Source organism: Procambarus clarkii, chromosome 9 (genome assembly GCF_040958095.1).
Source record: "Procambarus clarkii isolate CNS0578487 chromosome 9, FALCON_Pclarkii_2.0, whole genome shotgun sequence".
In the NCBI taxonomy this organism is placed as follows: domain Eukaryota; kingdom Metazoa; phylum Arthropoda; class Malacostraca; order Decapoda; family Cambaridae; genus Procambarus; species Procambarus clarkii.
Window position 1 is genome coordinate 16,293,467 of NC_091158.1, and position 21,986 is coordinate 16,315,452.

General features: G+C 35.7%; 1 protein-coding gene across 6 annotated transcripts in view; it reads left to right on the forward strand.

The window, feature by feature from the left end:
* Window positions 1-212: 212 nt before the first annotated feature.
* The window catches only part of Rme-8 (receptor mediated endocytosis 8), a 56,954-nt gene continuing 35,180 nt past the window's right edge, over window positions 213-21,986 (forward strand). For 2 of the 6 annotated variants that reach the window (XM_045755133.2, XM_045755132.2), the window contains exons 1-14: window positions 916-1,041; window positions 5,304-5,384; window positions 6,313-6,442; window positions 6,768-6,908; window positions 7,756-7,935; window positions 9,148-9,311; window positions 9,992-10,243; window positions 11,375-11,624; window positions 12,256-12,428; window positions 12,752-12,959; window positions 14,460-14,639; window positions 16,000-16,230; window positions 17,156-17,356; window positions 18,058-18,144. In XM_045755133.2, the coding sequence (XP_045611089.2) occupies window positions 5,320-5,384; window positions 6,313-6,442; window positions 6,768-6,908; window positions 7,756-7,935; window positions 9,148-9,311; window positions 9,992-10,243; window positions 11,375-11,624; window positions 12,256-12,428; window positions 12,752-12,959; window positions 14,460-14,639; window positions 16,000-16,230; window positions 17,156-17,356; window positions 18,058-18,144 (2,262 nt within the window). In that variant the 5' untranslated portion in view covers window positions 916-1,041; window positions 5,304-5,319. Of the gene's footprint in view, window positions 232-915; window positions 1,042-2,517; window positions 2,546-5,303; window positions 5,385-6,312; window positions 6,443-6,767; window positions 6,909-7,755; window positions 7,936-9,147; window positions 9,312-9,991; window positions 10,244-11,374; window positions 11,625-12,255; window positions 12,429-12,751; window positions 12,960-14,459; window positions 14,640-15,999; window positions 16,231-17,155; window positions 17,357-18,057; window positions 18,145-21,986 lie in introns of those variants that run through there. The other 4 variants (XM_045755135.2, XM_045755134.2, XM_069321178.1 and 1 more) reach the window with 3 other exon arrangements.

The following is a 21,986-nucleotide window of genomic DNA, read 5'->3' on the forward strand; positions in this document are numbered from 1 at the left end:
TCTTTAGCTGAGAGTGAGGAAATTGGTTATGTATTTCTACGTTGTGTTGCTAGGACTGGGTAGAGAAGACGTAAGTTAAGCTGAGAGTGAGGGAGGGAGGAGGGTATCGTGACGACGTAATACTAGACCGAGACTCCTCCCACCGCTGACCACAGCTTCCATGCAAGACCTTTACCCATCAAACACCGTAGTCTAGCATCAGCTCTTGACCTCTGTACGTGTTGACTCCGTGTAAGTACCCGATGCTACTTACAAGAAGTTTTGCTTCTTGTAAGTTGTTCTCCAAACTTGAATGATATAATACCAAGAAAAAGTGTTGTCGGTGTTTTGTCAATTCAATTTCAATTCAATTTCTTTCTTTATTATGCACCCCATACCCATCCCGTGTGCGGTGGTGTAAAGGATTACAGAGGCATGCCTACCTGTCCAAAGTCGGAGGCCAGATGCTTGTGGCTAGCCTCACCGAGACTTGTAGGGGGAATGGTCTGGGGTAAAGGACGAACATAGGCTGGTCTGGGTAGGCTTAAATTAAATGTTTTAAGAAATATAGCCTATAACCCAAACCCTCCGACCAATTTTCATGAAGTCTAAAATGCAAACGGCATAATATCTGGCATGTGCTGTCAGTAGAGTGTTGAAGTGACTCCCTTGCATTTATCATCATTAATAATTCATAATTTTCGAAATGGTTGAATATACAGTCCTGAAATCGAGACACTTTTTTTCTTCACGTGATGGATATCCAAAATTTATTCATAATAAGGTCTAAGAAACTAATGCTATTATATATCACCATTTTACTCATAATCAAACAATTATAGCGTATACTTTCGCATAATAAGTTTGTTATAAGAATACATAGTAATATTTGGAGATAAAGTTAAAGCGGCGGTGCGGAGGGCGGGTGTAGAAGACGGGATCCTCCCAGCAAAACACCCACCGTAAACACGGGAGAAGGAGCTGTCACCCAGGGCAAATATGGCAAGATATTAACCCCTCTTCTCCGCGTCAGACGAGCGATAAGCTTTTTTTTTACAGCAGGTACATTTGTGTGTGTTGCCCCCTGACTTTACCTGAACCAGAGGTTCATGTTCACCTGGGATTGAGCGGGGTTTAATTAGTCTTTCCGCAGAGTTGACTGTCAGCAACTTTTGTCTGCTGCTTCAGTTGGTTTTCTGTTGCCGAGGGGTTTTGTCTCCCTGACGTATAGCTTCTGAAACCTGCTGTCGCTATCCGTCTGATAACTGTTTGGTCTGCGTAATATAGTTATTTCCTTTTAAATTGTGTGAAATTTGTTGACATACCCAGGAATAGTCTTAGGCTTATCTTGATCAGGCACAGCAAGCATTCAGATATCGACAGTCACTTATAGAAAAAACATTTATTTGGCAACTACATTCCTTATGTTGATAGAGAACACAGAGTATGACAAAATATGCTGCACATTTCTAGCTGAAACTTAATCACTTTTTTTTTTGTTAGTAATGGATGTGAAACCCTTGGTATGGTTTGTGCCTTCCATATATATCATATGTTAATTTAGAAACTTGCAGTGCTAGAGAACAGAGAGTTAGGGATACAGGTAATAGACTGACTGTGATATGATTGTTAATACAGTTCAATATAGCTTATTTTTTTATTAGGATGCATCACTAGCTTAGTCAAATGCACAGTACTTATTGTTACTTTACTGAATTTTCTTACTATTATGCCTAAAATTGCAGTTTTTAGTCGACTCTTTGTACTTCAAATTGCTGCACATATGCAATTGTTGTACATATGTTTGTGATTACCACATGTGTATCCAGTTATGCATGAACCTTTGCCTAGATTAGATATTCTTGTTATGTTAGATATAGGTCCATGAGAAGCCAAGAGCCCGTTTGTGATAACTTAATTAAAAGTGTATCCCTTGGACAATTCATGCAGAAACCAGTTTATTCCAGTTTCATGTTGGTGACACTTTCTTCTTGTACAGTATAAAGTTCTTTAATCATTTAGTGCTTTCTGCTGTAAAGACAGCTTTTCCACTCACAATATATAAGGTAATACAGTGGAGCCTCGATTTATGATGGTAATTCGTTCCCAGAGACGTAAGTCGAAACGATTTTTCCCATGAGAAATAAAGGGATATGAATTAATCTGTTCCTGACACCCCCAAAAATTGACTTCAAAGTAAATTTTATACCTAATTCACCCAAATCTTCATTACAAAATTATATAAAAGTTATTACTTACCTTTACTGATGACTCCTGTTGGCGTATGGAAGATGGTGAGGAGGGGGGAGGAGGAGAGGTGTTACTGTTTGGAAGGGGAGTCCCCTTCCATTATAACATCAGGCAGTGAGGATTTCTCTGGGGTACACTCTGTCCTACGTTTTGCCTGCATACCACTAGGACCTGGTTGTGGTTCACCGCTAGTTTGTCTCGGTAAAAATTTGTCTAGCAACACTTGTTTTTCCCTTCATTTTAACATTTGTCTGTAGTGATGCATCACAGTGTCATTGAAAAGGTTATGGCAACGGTCTACTGCAGCTTGATTTGGGTGAGTCATTTCAGCAAAAGTTTACAGTTCTTCCCATGCTGCTCACATTTTCTTTATTTTTGAGACGGATATTCTGTACTGCCTCTATGGTCATCCTCATACTTGTTTTCATATGGTGAACCTTACCACTGACTTTCTTGGGACCCATGACGTGATATATAATAATCAGTTTTATGTTCAAAAAGCAAAAAATTAAAAAAAATATATATATAATTTGTTATAAGCATGATTGTCACTAAGCGGGCAGCTCTAGTAAACTAAGGAAGGGCGGCCCATGCGACTGGGAATCATGCGCTCGGTTGACCCGAACGTGTATCAACAAATATCGCTAGTCGACAACACTATCGTAAGTCGAGTCGCATTTTCCGATCAAATTTACTGTATATCGTAACTCAAAATTATCGTAAGTTGGGGCAATCGTAAGTCGAGGTGCCACTGTAATTAATTATAGGAAATATAGTACCTATTGATATTATCACCCAGAGTCTGGACTCTGGGTGATATTAATATGAACCACCCCGTGGTTCATATTAATATCTTCAAATTTTTAAGTATTTTAAACTTCTTGTTGAGATCAGCCCTGTCATTTATGGTTTACAGTAATGTTACTCCCGAGGCCCTCAATCTGTACCTTTACCACTGTATGAGAATTGACTTTGTTCTGGGATGATTTTGTTGCTATGCATTGAACATTTTCCAATGCAGATATATTGAAGGTGAGGTCCTCCATGCTTTGATACAATATCTCAAGTTTGATCACAAGATCTCACTTATTTCAACAAACTACATACATGTGGGGTTGTTACTTAATGTATAAGTGACATAACATAAGTGACATAATATTTCTTACCAGGTCTTTTATTCCTACCTAATCTAAACTACAGACAGCTAAAATAATAGTATTAAAAAGTACTGTATAGTACTAATCTTTTATGGAGAATCCAGGCTGCTCTTGCTGCAAAATACTATTTCAGTAGAAGGTGGACACATCACAAACATATTTGCCATCACCTTATTGTCTAAACATAGAGAAAAAGAGATGTGAACTTTAATGTATTTTATTGTTTTATTTATTTATTTATATACAAGAAGGTACATTGGGTTTATGAGAGTACATAGCAATCGTATTTTTACATTCTTGCAAAGCCACTGATACACATAGCATTTCAAGCAGGTCCTTAATCTAACAGATAACTTTAAGTAGATAATTTGTAGCAAAATTTGAAGAAAGTTAACAGGTACATTGTAAGAAAATTTGAAGAAAATTAATAGGTACCTTATGATACCTATAATGGGAGGTACAGTACCTTGATTATATAATACAGGGGAGAGATGTCTCAGAAAAGAATTAGAAAATAAATAGTGATATTAATATTTATAACCAACCAAACTCATCATATATCTTTGATATTCCCAATCAGAAAAATTCATGCAAATAAAAGGATCCAATATATGGAATTCCATTCCTAATTTATTAATGAAGTAAAAAATTACTGATTGTATACTTTATTCAAAAGTAGAAGTGCTTAAGTACTTAATTTCCTTACCATGGCACCCACCTTGGGCTACTATGTCACCTAGTACCATACGGTACTTTCTCGAACTATAACCAGTATAATTTCTCATTATCAGCACCTTACCTTATTATTAATGTTATATACAGTTATTATGTTAACTTTTCAACTATTCAATTTTCTCATTGTATTCCTGTCACTATAGTATCACAGAATGTGATACTGTCATAAGTACTTGCCTGTCAATGTCAATGGGGGGAGTGAAATCTAGCTCTTTATGTCCAAAATTCTAGTCTTTTATTCCTGATATGTATTACCTCAAGGTCTGTGTTGTGTTTGTTCTTGATATTGTAAATGCAAGTTTCCTTTGACTGCTACTTTCAGTGCATTCCACTGAAAGCCTCCTTATTTAGATTTATAAATGCTGTGCTTTTATTTACCAACTTCCCTTTTGCGGCTGACATTATCATGTTCACATGAGCTTCTGGAGTTGTTAGGATTATATCCACTGCCAGGTCTTATTTTTCTTTCAGAATGTCTACCATTAAGGTGTTGTTTCTAACCAGTCTCCTATCTCCCTTTCTCATCTTCATTACTTCTTTATATTTAATTTTAACAGCCATTTGCCTGCCTATTCTTGAAGTTTGTCAAGATCTTTCTGTAGTACTCTATATTCCTCCTTAGTTCTTACTGTCATTAGCTTTGCATCATCTGTAAAAAGAGTCATTTTATAACTCTCTCCCTCTGGTAGGTCATTGAAGTTAATTAGAAAGAGCAACAGTCCTTGGACAGATTTCTGAGAGATCCCACTTTTAACTCCTTTCCAACCCTACGTATCCTGTCTGACTATGACCCTTTGTTTCCTGTCTGTCAAGTACTCTCTTATCATGTTCAGTGTATTTCCTATTATCCAGGTTGCATCTCAATCTTGTTCATTATTTGTTTGTTGGTATCAAAAGCTTTCTGGCAGTCTAGGAAAATTCAGTCTATGCATCCTTCATTCTCTTGTCTTATTTTAGTAACTTGTAATAGTAAGTATGCAATGTGATACTGTACTCACATAAGATTTGAGACTTGTTGGGGTTGTGTTAAATATCCAGCACTAAAAATAAATTTTGTTACACAAGTACAGTAATTCTTGTAGTACCTCCTGTAATATGGCTAGAAGTTATCTTAAAAGTAATACAGTAATTAGGGAAATATTTTAATGTTTCTTACATTGACCCAATTTTTTGTTTGTACAGTGTGGCGGGGTGAACCATGGGGACAAACAACCAGGATGTGGCCTGTTACCTCGTTACTAAACACTCTGCATGGAAGGGCAAGTGAGTGGATTGTGTACATTAAGGAAATATACATATTACTGTAGTTACTGTTCATAATTATTGACAAAAACATTTCTTCTTAAATATGAAGATAATTTTCAGTGGCTAATAATTATATTTTTATATTCCCCCTAATTCTCCCTCTCTCCCCTTCCCTCTCCCTCTCTCCCTCCTTGACCCTCCCTGCCCATCCCTTCCCATCCAAATATCCTGTAGACTGAACACCATTCAATGAAAATCTGAATCTTGTATAAGACATCCCTCTAAATAATGGTTGAAATTCATCCACTGAATTTCCCTTTGAAATTTGGTTTCTTAAACAGAAACAAATGGTGTTCTGGAGGGGAAAGCTGGGAAATTCAGACTGTCATGTCATCATATAAAATAATTCCAATTAAATCAAATTTGTAATTATTTCTTAAAATATTTCATTTATATTTTGAAATGTTTTACTTAGTCTATACTGTACTATAAATTATACTGGAGAGTTTATTTGTGATATTGTTTCTTTGTTGGCCTCATTGATTGAAATATTAGGTCATTAAAGGTATGTCAGAAAATTATGGCAAGAGCCGAGTTACATTAACACTTTTGCATGCCCGGCAGGGCCACCTGCATTACACCAGAAGGTAGGCCAAGCATGGCCAGTGAGCACACAACCCAATGTCAAACTTGTTCACTTACAACGTTTATACTTAATAATAAGATTATGCAAAAATTTATGCATGACGCCGTTTGTGTCATTACCTACTCTGCTTTTTTTTGGTTTTATGCCGCATAATGCGTCATCAGGACACGATTGTGTTTAAAGAAATCTGTAGCGTTCATATCATGTAAAATTATTTGTTAACACTGAATAGTTGTGTGGAAATATAATTTTCAGCACATCATATAGGTTTTGCTATTAATATAACACCAATATTTTTAGATACAAGCGTATCTTCAGCGTGGGAAATGCAGGCATCACTACCTATAACCCAGGTAGTATGGAGGTGACCAACCAGTGGTACTACCATGATTTTATCAACATAACCCCGGCCCTCAAGGGTGTTGGTCAAGTAAGCATTCACAGGAAACTAAAATCTCTTTGTAATTACCTAAGTGTGTGTGTGTGTGTGTGTGTGTGTGTGTGTGTGTGTGTGTGTGTGTGTGTGTGTGGCAGTTTTAGCATGTTTAATTCTGCATCTATTGTATATTTAAATCTTTTTCTATTTGTATCATGTTTACCAATTAAGAAGCAGATACTATAGATTAAAAATTAATGTAGTACTCTATTGTATTATACATTTTAAGAGTTTCATCTTAAATTATAATAATTAATACATTCTGTAAAATCTGCTAAATTAATAATAAACTAATTATAAGATTTACAAATTCCTATAGGTTCCTAATGAGTTCATCATAACTATGAGGAAAGGCAAAAAAGTTGATCACATGCGATTTTCATCTGACCATCGAACAGACATCATCTCGGAGGCTTTAGTATTCAGACACAATTTTGCAGAAGGAATCATTGATAACCTGGTATGTCTTGTTCTGTATATTGACTTATTTCCTCATTATTAACTATTTTTTACTCTGTATTTTCATTTTCCTTTTTATTTTAATATATTATTTATCTTTAATATAAATAAGTCAAACTAGAATGATATGTGAGATTGTGCAGGTTAAATACTTTTGTGATCTATCACATTTGGTTGCTCCTTAAGGTAATAATCCACTGTCATTGATTGGATTCATACACAATCAGCACTGGTGCTGTAGATATCTTATCAAATGACCCTGTAGGGTCACATTAGATATTGTAGAGGCTCTGGAGAAGAGCTCAGTGACTTCTCAGAGGTACATTTGGGAGACTCAAAGCTCTTCTAAATCATTTCTTGGCTTTTTATGTATCAGAAATAAGAGTAAACTACAGTACTGTATTATAAAAACAATTTTCTGAGCATAACTATTCTGTTTCCAATTGTGAATGAATGTCATCCATCCTCTGTACATGAATCTGGCCTATGACAGCAAATTTTGCCGTAAGAAGCAACCAACAGTGAATGGGTCTACTCAGTAGAGAACTCTTCATAGTGGCTGAAAATTTTATTTTTGTATGCGGAAAATAAATACAGCAGTGTTGAAATAGTTGGCCAACTTTTCTTTTACTATAACCAGTTTGTAGTTTTTTTTAAATATATGAGGATGAAATATTCTAAGCTTTACTGCAAACTATAATCTACATCTTTCAAATTGTATTATTTTGCAGTGAAACTTTCATGTCTTTATTCATCTGCTATCCTATAGATTACTGTATTATGTAAGATCAGTAGTTTTTTGCATCTCTAGCCTGATTAAGTAAATTGTTCACATTGAAACTTGACAGAGAGCAAATGCACAGAAGGTTCACTGGTCAGAAGCAAAACATCCAGTGGTTTTAGAAGTTACACCGTGTTCTGTTGATCAACTAGATGCTGCAACTGGGACCCCTCTGGCTTCCTACATGTTCAAAGATATTGAAGCTCTTGTTCCAGTTTCTGACATTCCAGGTGGTTTATGTATTCAGGTAAGTCATCTTTATTGTGTTGTTTCTACCATCATTGGATTTTGGTTGTAATGTTACTTGTTTTCCTTATATTTTTTACTGTTCATGCTTGTGTAAAATCATCCTTGCTTCCGGTGATTCTAGCAGCATTTTCACAGTGGCTGACAAGATTAAAGCAGCATCTGATATGGATCTAAATATTGAACAGCGTTTGGAGTTTTTCAAGGCTTTTAAATTGGGTTTGAGTTCCTACAAAAAGATTTACAAGGCAGACTGATGCAGGATACTCCAATATTTGAGGTTGCCCTAGTACGTATAGGCATCACAACTTAAAGTGACTGCCAGAAACACCAGCCAATGACAAATTGGAGGTCGACTTAGACTTCACAATGACCTGCCTTCTCCCAAGAACCAGACATTGTTACTCATAGATATTGATAGATAGGCACTAGTAGGTATGCACTGATATTAATATACCACTGCAGAATACCACTTTTCCTACCCACATTCTGAGAAATTTTACAATGATGGTGAGTAATTGTACAGAATAATACTTTCAACGAGCAGAGTGAAGTAGGGTATATGTTTTGTTGAGAGAGAGAACTTCTCTCTGTGAGTTGTATTCAAGGAATAGATAACTCACTGAGCTAATCAAGAGCCAGCTCTATTTCATATTAAAGTTAAAACAGTATTTTTATCACCCATACCTACGATCATCTTCCTGCAGCCACATACTCACCCCACCATAACACAACTCTTCCCTGCCTGCCACCCATTCATATCTCCATCCCCCTCCCCCATCTATTCCTCATGCTAAACCACACACCTCTTTCAAATCTTCACAACCAAATTGGAAGCAGGTGTTCACTCCCACTGATTCTAGATGTTAAGAGTCCTCCCTTATTTCTCTGGGAAAGAAGAGAGAGTATACAGGTACAATGAAATCACAATGACCTGATAAATCTGTGAAAAAATGTTTGGAGTAGGATGGCATGATCCAAACTCCTAGTGGGTTTAGATGACACCAGGTTGTGTAGCTTTTATGCTTGTCGTATGGGTACAATACACATCTGGGGCGACCTAGGATGCTAGTTCGATCCTGCCATCCTGTTCCAAAGATTTTCTCAAGATAGATTATAAATATCTCAATATGTTAAACTTGAGCTCTATGCATGAATGCTATAATCATGTACTGTATCTGCTGTAACATTTGTCATTTAACATACATTCCAGTGCGGAAGCTTTGGGAGGTTACACATCTTCTCCACAGACCGCCGGGATGAAATTCTCAGGAAAGTTGAAGATAATGCTAAGAAATATATTGGTATCTCAATCCCAGCCAAAAAAGTTTGCATCACACTACAAAAAGCAATGGAAACTAGGGTAGGAAAATATAGGTAAGTTACTTAAATTCCTTAACAGATAATGGTACAGTATTTGCACCTTGTTAAAATGATGAGATGTAAAGTTGTGTTTGAGTTAAATTAATGTTTTTACTGAGCTTTTATAATTTGTTTGATATGTATAATCAATATTCACTGATGATATTCATGTGGAAAAAGTATCAAGTAAAAATGTTTACAAGCCATATTAGATGTAAGTAATCAGTAGCTACCTACCATAATATAAAGATAATTCCAAATATTATCTGAGAAAAGTTTGTTTATTGAAAATGTCATTTCAGTAATTGAGAAAAAATTTATGTTCGAGATAAATTATTAAATGACAATGATATACATATGTGAAGGAGAGATCCATAGGAGGCATGCATGTGTATTAAGTTGAATCAAATATTTCAATTATGTGATTGGCCATAGTTCTGGTTGGATGAAATAATTACCGAATGCGTATCAATTTCTGCACTAGGCAAATGTGTGTGTGTCATGAAATAGAAAATAGAAGTAATGGTGAAATGGGGTTTGTGTTATATATATATATAAACTGGTGCTTACTTTTTAGATGTGGAATATTTAGGGCATTTGTAATTCCAGGTTCTTAAGCTGTACTTAGAGATTATTTTAAAAATCAATTATTTCTTATGTAACAACCTTAATTATATTTTATTTTTGTATTATAGTGGGGATGAACATATCACATCTCTTTGTGAATTTGCTGTGCATAAAGTAAGTCACAGACACATGGACCCTATCAAAAGAACCTTGTGTGTGAGTGAGACCTGCCTCTTAGAACGTGACCCTAATTCTTATGGCATCGTAACGTTACGACCCCTCTCAGATGTCTTTGCTCTAGTCCGACACCAAGATAATCCTCAGATGCTTACGGTAGAATATGTCAGAGGAGGCAATCGCGTGTACACTTCTTCTGACAGGTAAGATGTGTTTTCCTTTCAGATTACTAATGAGTTTAATGTTTTCTTCATTTTATGAAATTTCATGTAACTATTTTATTGTTAGATTGTCACTGCATATGTATACAAGTTGAGGGAGAGAGACTGAGAGTAGGGAAAAAGAGTAGGAATTTAATAAAAAAGGAGCAGTATGGGACAATGAATGACCTCTTGAGGTCATTCAAGAGGTTCTTGAATCTCAATACACGCATCTTGAACCCCAGTTTTTTGGTTCAAGATGCATATGTAAAATTTATTTGTAAAAGTGACCGTTGAGTGCATATGCTCCTTATGATGGTAGTAGTGTTTTGGAAGCACTACAAAAAAAAAAATTAAGTCCAGACCAGAGTGTCTGCAGAGCATTTACTACACATCATTCACTTGTATTCACAGCCACGTAGCACTCTGGTCAAATCCATAGTTTCTCACATGGCCACCACCAGATGGCTGCACACTAATCAATACCAGACCTCACCCTATCACATTCTTGTAGACTCATCTCTATGGTAGTTAATTGTTAATTGCTTTTTCATTCTTAAAACCTTGGTTCTTTGTGCAGTGGGCTCATTCTGTGTTTTTGTTAGCATAATAAGAATAATTAGAATGCTTTTTGAGAGAGTTTAGTTCACCTTGTCTATTCCTATTACTATCATGTATGTCCCTCGTCTCCTTGTCCTCATCCCTCCACTACCTCATCCCTCGTCTCTTTTTTCTTTTAAGGCTGTAAGGTTGAGTTACCTTTACCTGTTCTCACAGTTGCACCCTTAATTCTAATATTAATCTAGCTGCATATCACTGTATTTTGTCCAGGTTCCTTTTGTGTTTCTAGACAATATCTATGTATGGACTTTAAAGCCTCCTTGTTTAAATTTTTTAACTTTTTATATTCACCAACTTCTGGCAATGATTGGAAAAGGTAGCCATGTTGGAACTAACATTTTGATTTGAATGTTACTTGACAGTCTCCTTGAGGCTAAATTTTCCCTCGATCAATTTTATTTTAAATATATTTAGTTGTGTATCAACTTCTTTATTCCTAATCAAGTACAATAGTTATAAAGTGCTAAGTTTTTCTTGGTTAAGTGAGAGACTGTTTCATCTTTATTTTCCCAGAGATTCATTATTAGCTTCCCTCGTTGATGGTGTGCGAGCATCAGGGAATTTGGACGTCCATGTGCGCATGACGCCAACACCACGAGGCAAACGTCTGGGACCCCTTGAAATACCTGTAGATGAGGAAGTGGAGTCTATGCACCTAAAGTTCCTTCAGCAGCCTCCTCCTGGGTGGTCATTTGCTGAGGCAATAGAAAGATTCAATGCAAATGTCTCATACTCAGGATTGCTTCATGCAGTCACTGGAGAGGTGTGTTTTAAATATTCTAGTAAATGTTTTATGCTTCAGCCATGAGTGATCGATTTAATTATTCACTTGGTTAGTGTTTGTATAGTTTTGCACAGATCAAAGGCTGGGGCCAGATTCATGAAAGAACTTACGCAAACACTTACGAACGTGTACATCTTTCCTCAATCTTTGACGGCTTTGGTTACATTTATTAAACAGTTTACAAGCATGAAAACTTCCCATTCAACTGTTGTTATTGTTCTAAACAGCCTCCTGGTGCTTCGGAGCTCATTAACTGTTTAATAATTGTAAACAAAGCCGCCAAAGATTGAGAAAAAATGTAAAGGTTCGTAGGTGTTTGTGTAAGTGCTTTCGTGAATCTGGCCCCTGGCTACTATATTGTATTAAATATTAAAGCTACTACTTTACTACATATTCTGGTCTTAAAACTTTGAGTTATATTATTGCTTAAATTATCACAAAAATTAAATTCTTGGTCCTGGAGTGCATCCCATTTTTTCCCAGGAGATCCTGAAGTATGTGCTGTGTAGATCATTTTAAAGTGATTTGTTTTGCATGGATTCCCACATGAAATGAACGCTAAATGGAGCATATTCTGTAAAATCCACATTTGGTGTTTATAAATTTTCAGGGCCTTTTTGCTGAGAATAAAGAGCGACTAATCACTGGAGGTCTTGGATCTCTGGTGCTAAAAGAGGGTGACCAAGCAACTCTACCAGCAGAGGAGATTGAGGCACAGTTCCATGCCCTTCGCAGACTTGTAGCATCTAAAGCTGGGTTTGCGTGCCTTACCTCACTCCCTGGGTAAGTCATTTTAGTGATGAACCTCATAAAGTGCAATTAAGTATTTTTTTGGCGAGGTCCTCGTGCTTAAATACAGGTGTCCGTGACAGGATTTTTACAGCTGGATGACCACTGTTTTTCACTTGAAGTTAAAGATTTGTTTGATTATTCCTTGAGTTTGGATGTGATTCATAGAAGTGGACATTACTATACCATTATAGGAACTAAAAATGCTAGTATTTATATTTACTTTTATTTTCTGCATTATTTCATGCTATATTTTTCCATGATTATATGTTCACTTCACATATTATCTTTGTATTTTACCCCCATGGATACACAAGCTTCCGAGAAAAGGTTGGGGTGAAGATTGTGAAGGCTCTTCAGAGAAACGATGATGGTGTGAACCATGCTGCAATTGACATGCTGTGTGCCCTTATGCAACCAATGCATGACTACCCAGATCTGAAACAAGAACAACTCAACAAAGCCTCACTCCTTGCGTCGGCCAAATTCCAGGAAAAACTACTGGAAAACTGGGTATTCCATGTGGTGGGTATAGGGGGTTACTGGTATCCTTATTCCCTGAATATTTGTCCAGTTGATGATATGATCCTTTACTTCAGTAATGATAGTCACCTTCAGTCACGATGATCAGCTTTTATCTTTTTCCAAGCAAAATATGTGAGGGAGTATGAAAAAAAAAAGATATTGTAGAATCCATGCAAAATGTTTATATGTAGGAAGAAGCACAATTATTAATGGTGCAATGAGTGACAGTTTTGATATTAATGTAGGTATATACTAGGGTTGTATGAAGTCGCCTTGGATTTTCAAGTATACATGTACAGTGGAATCTCGATTCGGCAAATCTCCGGTTGGAGATTTCATGCCACTTTTCATGCCAGATTTATTCTCCCGATTTGACAAGCAAAAGTTCATTGAAGCAGGGGATGTGTGGATTTGATTAGGATGTTGAGACAGAGTTCGCAGTTGGAGGCAACATTGCAAGAAATAGTTGGGGTCTTGGGAAAGCCACGGAGCATATTTAAAATAAAATTCTACGGTTCTTGTTTATTTCCAGTTGCAGAAGTTCAGTAAAATATGGGCCCCATTTCCTTTGAAAATGAGATTTCGAGGCTTGGCCATTGGGAAATTTGCTTGATGTGGTTAGATCTCTTTACAGAGAGGTTCTCTTAATTGTTGCCCTTCATATGACAGGTTGAAATTATAATTTCACTTGGTGAAATCAGCCCATGGAGCATGGGAAATATTAAGTATGAATGGTAAGGTTCTTAATATGACTCCAATCATGTTTTTGATGATTTTTGTAGATGTACTCAATATTACAAGAACTAGTTGGAGCCTTGGAAATACTATCGAGGATATTTAAAACCAAACTCTATGGTTTGTTTTCGTTTTGAGTTGGAATTTTTTCCTTCACTTAGGTATGGCCTTTCTACATTTTGAAAATGAATTTTGCGGCTATGAATGTGAGAAAAAAGCGAGATGTGGTTAACTTTTTTTGAAGACATGTTCAGTTAGTAGTTATCTATTATATTATATGTTGAAATTAAAATTTTGTTAAGTGAAATTAGCTCATATGCATGGGGAAATGCATCCTGAAGGCATCTCCAGTTGTAACAAATGACCACTGAACTGCATCTCACTGCAACGAATTGAGGGTTGGTCCCGTATAGTTCATTGAATCGAGGTTGTACTGAATATATACTATATCTTGAAATGGAAGTGTTGAGCAGTAAATGAAAGAAAGAGTGAAAGAGTTAAGACTGAAAGAATAAAACAATTATATGGTGATAGAGCCTTGTGGATAAACTTAATGCTGATATTAACATCTCCCCATTCCCCTAGAAAGAAGAAAGGCATAGTGGTTATTTACAGATACTGGCTTTTATGGCTAGAATTAAGCATTTGTATTTTACAGTACAAGTATTCTAATAATGACACATAATTTATATATGTGTAGACTAGGATATATCTGTTTACTAAAACAATTGATATTCCTCAAGTAACACAGATAAATTCTTTCAGACACATGGAACAGGAGCGCTGGTGGTATCCGCTATGTTGGATTTCATGACTTTTGCTCTCTGTGCTCCGTATAGTGAAACAACTGACGGAGCCCATTTTGACCGCTTGCTGGAGATGGTAGCAGACAACGGCAGATCGCTCTTCAGGCTTTTCCAACATCCATCACTAGCTATTGTAAAAGTAAGTGATAATGTTATGTTGTAGTCTTTCTAAGGCTAAGAAGCATTGAAAGATGCTTCTGGGAGCTTTTGGAGAGTAAGTTCTGGAACTGAAGAAGTAGACATGGTAAAATTAAGCTCAAGAAAGTACATACAATATTAAGAAATGAAGTTGATAGAAGTTACAGGAGTATGAAATAAAAACTTGTAAGAGGACATTTACAATGGCATAATAAAATGCATGGTCATTTAATGTACCCAGAAGATCCATAATTTGGAATTGAATTCATTGTAAATATTGCTGAAACACAAATGGAGGTGTTGAAAAGACAATTGGACAAGTTCCTGCAGGAAATGCTGGACGAGCCAGGTTGTAATGGATATATGTTCGCCAGCAGAATGCTCCAAGCAACAGTCGAATAAAGTTATCACAATACAAGGCTAAATTTGCCTGAAAATTAAACGATATTGTATAAAGGGAGAAAGAAATATTTGCAAAGGATTTCTACATATTGTTTGGCTATAATGTGTGCATGCATTTGGCATTTAGAATAAAAAATTATTAAAAAAAAAAATCCTCCAGAGAAGAAAAACGAACATCTAACAGCAGCATATTGAGCTGCAGTATTACTATGGTTTAAGAAAAGACATATGAGAGGGAATGTCATTTACTTATGAAATAAATGTGCTTCCATGGGCAACCAACTGGTGTATGACCTATGGGAGTGTATATTGGAATGTTAAAGCTTTCGGCACTTACATTTTACTAACCTGTTGGAGTGCTTCCTGTGAATAATTGCTGGAAGGTGGTGATGCTACTCTTTCTATGATGATATATAGTGTAGATGAGTGTTGATTTATGTGATAAGATATAGTATGAATGGTGCTGATTTATCTGTGATAATATATAGTATGAATGGTGCTGATTTATCTGTGATAATATATAGTATGAATGGTGCTGGTTTATGCATGATTTATAGTGTAGACTGAGTGCTATTTTTAAATAAAACCTTCACTATATTGTTCCGGTTTTCTCTGGGCTGGAGCCTCCTCACTCCATGAAAGTGGGAAACAGGTAATGATAATCATTAGAGGATAACTTGCCAATCTACTACATTCTACTTCAGAAATGATCAGAACTAAGTTTTATGACACTGAAATATAACGTACTGATTTGCATGAGGTCCCAGTCTGTTATTGGAATTTTTGAAGTGAGATGGTATGTACAGTACTTGGCTATTCAAGTAAACTTCACAATATTAGTCGTTACTTTTATTTTGTTAACTTTTTTCCCATTTGCCCTAACACATTCCCATTATATTATTTGAAATAGGCACTATTTTGGTGCATACAAAATTATTATTCTTTGTATTGTGTTCTAGGGTGCAGGATTAGTAATGAAAGCCGTTATTGAAGAAGGTGAGAATGACATCCCGATGCGCATGCAACTCCTGGCTTTGACTGAAGGAGCTCTGCCACGCCACCTATACACAGCACTCTTCACTCAAACCTCTGATGGGAGGCTCCTCACCCACCGACAGCTCTCTCGTCATCTTGTTTCCCTCTGGGCTGCAGAAAATCAGCTCGCTGTTGATCTTTTAGGGCGGACTGTGGTAAGAGAAAATTTATTTTAGATAACACAATTAATTTATGTGTAAATGACTGTCATTTGTTTCTGGGAGAGTGTGTTTAGTAACTTCCCTAGCTAAGCCTTAAAGAGATGCACTAGGGCTCTTGAGACCGGTCTTTTCCGACTGGGAACCAGGACCCGAGGTTCCCAGTCCTGCATGTTCCAGTTTTGGCAATTACAACTTTCTCCTGTACATTATTCCATCCTCCAACTACTGTTACTCTCATTATATACTTTTATCCGTTCATTTTCTTTCTACATTGATGTTACCTAATCTTGTACCTATGTTCACTTGATTGTGTAAGCAGAAAGAAGTCTTCATAATTTGTTTCAATACTTTTCATTACAGTATTTTGATTTTTTGATCATGTCCCCATATATTCTTTTATCTTAAAGTTTAGGCAGCTTTAGGAAATCTAACCTCTTTTATTTGCTCAACCATATGAGTTTTGGGATTCATTTTGTTTGGTCATCATATCTTCAGCCACGTTATTGTGACTCATCAATTGTACTTGTTGCATAGATTTAGTCTTTCTAGTTAGTTTTTTTTTTTTAATTTTGGCCTATATCTACTATTTACCCACTCCATTTCATGGCATTTTATCACATTAAATTCAATCAACAATTGTTTACATCAGTTGCTCAACCTGTCCAGGTCATGTTGCAGGATACTGCCATCTCTTATATCGTTGATTTGCTTAAGTACTTTATCATCATATATACACCCATATGTAATGTGCCCATAGGCACCCTAATGCTCACAAAGTATACACTGTACCAGCATATAAGTTTGGTTGAAATTTTAGCTTTAAGAAACTTTAATTACATCTCTTGCAAGATTAATCTACCAAAGAAACAGTAGTAATGGGTGATGCTTTCATCTCTTCTGTGCAATGTCTACATTGCAGCCACCAGGTCTTCTAGCTTTCCTTGAGAGTAAAGAGACTGTATCCCTTGATGACATAGACCGTTTGAACACCAGAGACAACTTGAAGATGGCAGAAGACGATGAAGAAAAGAATAAAAAGAACCAGGTGTTGGAGACCTTGGATCGAGCTTACAAGAGCTCTGTGAAAAAAGTAGAGCATTTGGTTGAAAGACATATGGACGTGAGTAGGAAATCTCATTTCTCTAGCCTTTAAAGGCTCCTACAGTTGCGAAAACGCACAGTTGTTTTGAGCCCATAAGTAGATATTTTGTTGCAGCTGCTAATATTATGGGCTTTTTATGTATTTTGTTCTGCTGTATAACTTGACATATACAGTTGCCCCCACTAAGAACCATAATCCTCTATTGTCCTCTCATCTGTTTAGATATCTTTTTGTTCCTGTTATCCTTGAATGAAGAAGTCTTAAATGTTTAATGGTTCAAAATGACTGTGTGTATCGGCAAGGATAGTTGTATAACTTTAAACGGCAGTAAATAAGGTATTATTCAGTAACATTAAAAAATAAGCTTGAGGCATTTGGTACGTGTAAATAGCAACTGTATATACTTACTGTATGTTGCTGAATACTTGTATACATATACGGTACATGTTTTTGTTATGCATATAATGTTCATTGTCATCATATGTATGATTTATAGCTTAATGATACTGTATCAGTTTTTCATTTTGTTCATACCCGTACAGGATACCAGTAATTATTAATTAAAAAAGGATTGCAAATTCTTTGTTCTTGTGATTCATGTCTTGTATGTGTGTTAATTATATTTTGTCTCATTCTGCATTGTGTTTTATGATTGTTTTCTAATCTTCATGTTTTTATAACATATGTGCCATATGATCCTGCTTTATTTGACTGTGCAGAAAATAGAGACTGTGGAAAGACATTTGCAAAAAGGAGCGAAGCACGTGGAGGCCTACTATGAGGCATACCTGGAAAAGCACGTAGATGTAAGTACATACTGCAACCAAGTCAAGAGTGGACAAGGGGGCAGGAGCAACAACAGACAAGTATGCTGAAGGACACATTAGTCAAGGACAAGCATTTTCTAAAGGCAGTGTTTTGTTTGATTAACAGTGACTTCAAATCGTGAAGCTATTCATTGTATAAAATGTGTGTGTAATAAATGTTTGTCCATAACTGATGTTAACTTCAATACATTGTCAGACTGGTTTTTGAAAAGTGGCAGCTTTTTGTGATTTGGGAGAGGGAACTGGGATCGGTTGTTGCCGTGTTTTGAGTGAAAGCATTTGTAACTCGTCTCCAGATGTTTTGCTAGGACTTGGAGGTTTTATTACTTTCTTTGCAAATATTTCAATTTCCACATCTAGTAGGAAGTGTTTAATCAAGTACTCTCAGATCCTTTCTTAGTTGTTAAACACTGGTTAGTTGCATTGTCTACATCAAAGACTAAGTATTATTGGATCATTGCAAAAATGAATTTGTGTTTAGTTTTTCCTACCATAATGGTTGAGAGTTTTCTAATACTGGCTAAGACTGTATTTTAGAGTACAGTTCTTCTCCACATAATTTATATCTCAGTCTGGTTTTTACTAAGCTAATGAACAATAAATTAAGTTTTTAAATTTTATTTCTCTTTGGTTGAGATTTACTTAACATGGATGAAGATAATTCTTACTGACTTGCACTGGGGCCACATTACACAATAGTTCCCAGCTGAGGCTCTGGGGAAAAATATAGTCTTGATACCTGAAATGCAATTTTCTCAATATTGTTCAGGGTTGTCAAGTCATTGACAGATAACGTTCCTTGCACATTGCACCAAGGCTTTCTGGGCTTTCTTGCAACATTTTGTAGTTGAGGCCTCTGGATAGTATCATAAGCTTTGTTGGGCCTATGAGCAGACATCTGATCCAATATTCTTCATCTTCACAAAATTTTCCATTCAGAATTGCCAGTAAAACTTTTCTAGGGTCAAAATCAATATCATTAGTCGAGTGTGTAAGTGCTAATTACCCGAAACTCTACTTTATTAGAAGCTTCATTTGCTTGGAAAATATTATGAAAACTTGGCAAACCCAACAGATATTCATGCAGACTCCTTTTTGTTTTGTTTTACAGATGTTTTAAATATATAATTTTTGTTAATGACATATTTTTCCTATTTAAATGGTAAATTTGTACAATTAAATATAAAATTTGTTTGCCACATACACCTTGAATATTTAAGAAATAGTAATTCTTGGATTAACTGCATTAAAAGATCAATGGATGGGAAAAAAAGCAGGAGTTTTTTTAAGGAGTAGCAATTTATTGAGCTTTCTGGTTAGAGCCTGCAAATGTACTTCAATATGGATGAACTTGGTCATTTATCAGTTATTAATGAAGAAATTGGAAATTTATCAGTGCTGTCATAATACTAAACTGCATTTTGGAAGTGCTTATTGATACTATTGATAGTTGATTAATGCAGAAATCTGAGGAATTTTTGTGGGGGGTAAAGAAGATTGGTTACAAGTCTGCCTTTAAATGATTGGTGGTAACAATGGTGAAGAAAGATGTATTAGTAGGTCAAAAGTGGAAAAGGGTGTTGCCATCTTTGTTTCAATAAACATACATAATGTACTGTATATTGTGCTACCAAGTGTTTAACAATGACCTAAGTTGTGAGATTGGTGATTTGTCCTTCCTGCTATAAATGTACATATTCTTTCTCCAAAAGTAAAAAATCAATTGTATAGTTGTTGTATATGTATAAATTAAATGCTACAATATATTGTCTATGTGCATGCACACACTCCATTCACACAGATTTGCTGACCATTACTGGCCACACTTGTCATAGGTGTGTATACACCCGACCTGATTATTTATGAGGGACTTGTAAGGCTCCATTTGTCAGATTGTTACTGGAGCTCAAGCTATTGTTATTGGGACATGCTTACTATTAACTCATCACCTTATCTGTTGCTAACCACCTATTCTAAAGGACACAAGCATAGGCTGGAAATTTAATTAAGGGAAACTGTTAATGTTGCTGCATCTTATTATATGATTTTCTCAGTGGTATAATAGTTGAATGAGGGGATAATTCAATAATTAAATTTATTGAATTTTGAATTTCTGGTGTACTATATATTTTTGTTGTTGTGTTCTTTTGTTAAGTCTTTAAATTTGCTTTGAGTTTTGTGTCACACTTATCTTCCTCTCCATTGCTGTGCCAGGATTGGGTAAGTTTCTTGCATGAGTACAAACAACTAGTTTCACTCGTTGCAATAGACATACATATGTACTGGAATTTGGTACTGCAATGCTTTTAATATTTAGTAAATGGTGGTAGGCCATGAGAATTAATATTGATTGTCATTTTGTGGTTCCTTGGCTTTAACACAGCATGAAGTATAATTGCTCGGTTTAGCTCCTTACAACCGTGTAGTTCACTGATTACTGATGCACTGTTTTGTGAAGAGCACACGATTGAGCTGTGTCATTTACTGCTATTAGTGTTAGTTTTTTAAATTAATAATGGTCATTACAGCCACTTTGATTCAACTTAAAACAAAATTAATTAAATTTGAATTACAAGTACAATGTATTTGTTGATTTACCATAGCATTTACTGAGCAATATCTTCAGCAAGACATGACATGAGTTAAAGGTCTTTACTAAATATGTAACCTGCTTTATTGTTGTGCATGATTTTTGTAGTGGAAGTTTTATATATATTACTATAGTTAGCTGCATTGCTTACACTTTGCGGCATGAGTATATTGTAAGATATGATGTACAGGGCGTTTGAGGGAGCCGAGGTCTGTCTTATGCAGGAAGCCTTAAAACTATCCTCAACCAGAATTATTGAAGGACTTTACATGAATAGGTTTTTAGATAATGAAAGTAGTTAGGCAAAGTCTGATTTAGAATATAGAATAGTCTTCTAGAATATTCCCCAAACATTGTATGATAGATTAACATTGAAAAATTTCAGTGTTTCTTCAAATTTTATCTTCCTCAATGGTTCTGTATATTCTTGGTCTTTTTTCATTATTATAATTTTACTTTCCATTTTATATTCTACTGTCTTATCCCTTTTACATTGATGAAAAATATGATTCCCTTCTTCCAGCATGGAAAAACTAAGTGGTTTTGGACTTGTAAACAGTGTGATAATTAAATGTTCATTCTAATAATAAAATATTTACAATACCAAAACCTTTTCTGTGCATTTATGATTCTTTTTCGGTGTGTCGCTGTAATGTTTCCTCGAGTCACGTTTGTTCTCTATAAACTTTCTACTCCTGGGCTGTCTCTATAGCCTTTCTTCAAAACATTTCTGTTATGCTGAACTTCCTTACTCTGGGCTGTTTTTCCATGAGACATTATACACACACACACACACACACACACACATACATACATACATACATACATACATACATACATACATACATACATACATACATACATACATACATACATACATACATATACACACAGTATATATATATCAGTAATATTCAGAACTGTCTGCCATCTTTCCTCGAGACATTTCTGTTACACATAAACAACAACTCTCTAGACTGCTTATGTAGCCCTTCCTCGAGTTTTCTTATTACAGTATTTATACAGAATCTCAATCTCACTCTGTACCACCTGCTGTCCTCCGAGTGTCCCCAGCCTGTGTTTATATTCTCTTCACTATATTCTTTTGGACTCATAATTTCCACAAACATTGACCCCACATGCCTTTTCTACTTCAACACTTCACAGTTTGCTCTTTTAATCACTTACCTCATAGTCCATTTCTTGTTCCTAATACTAACCAGCAAAATTT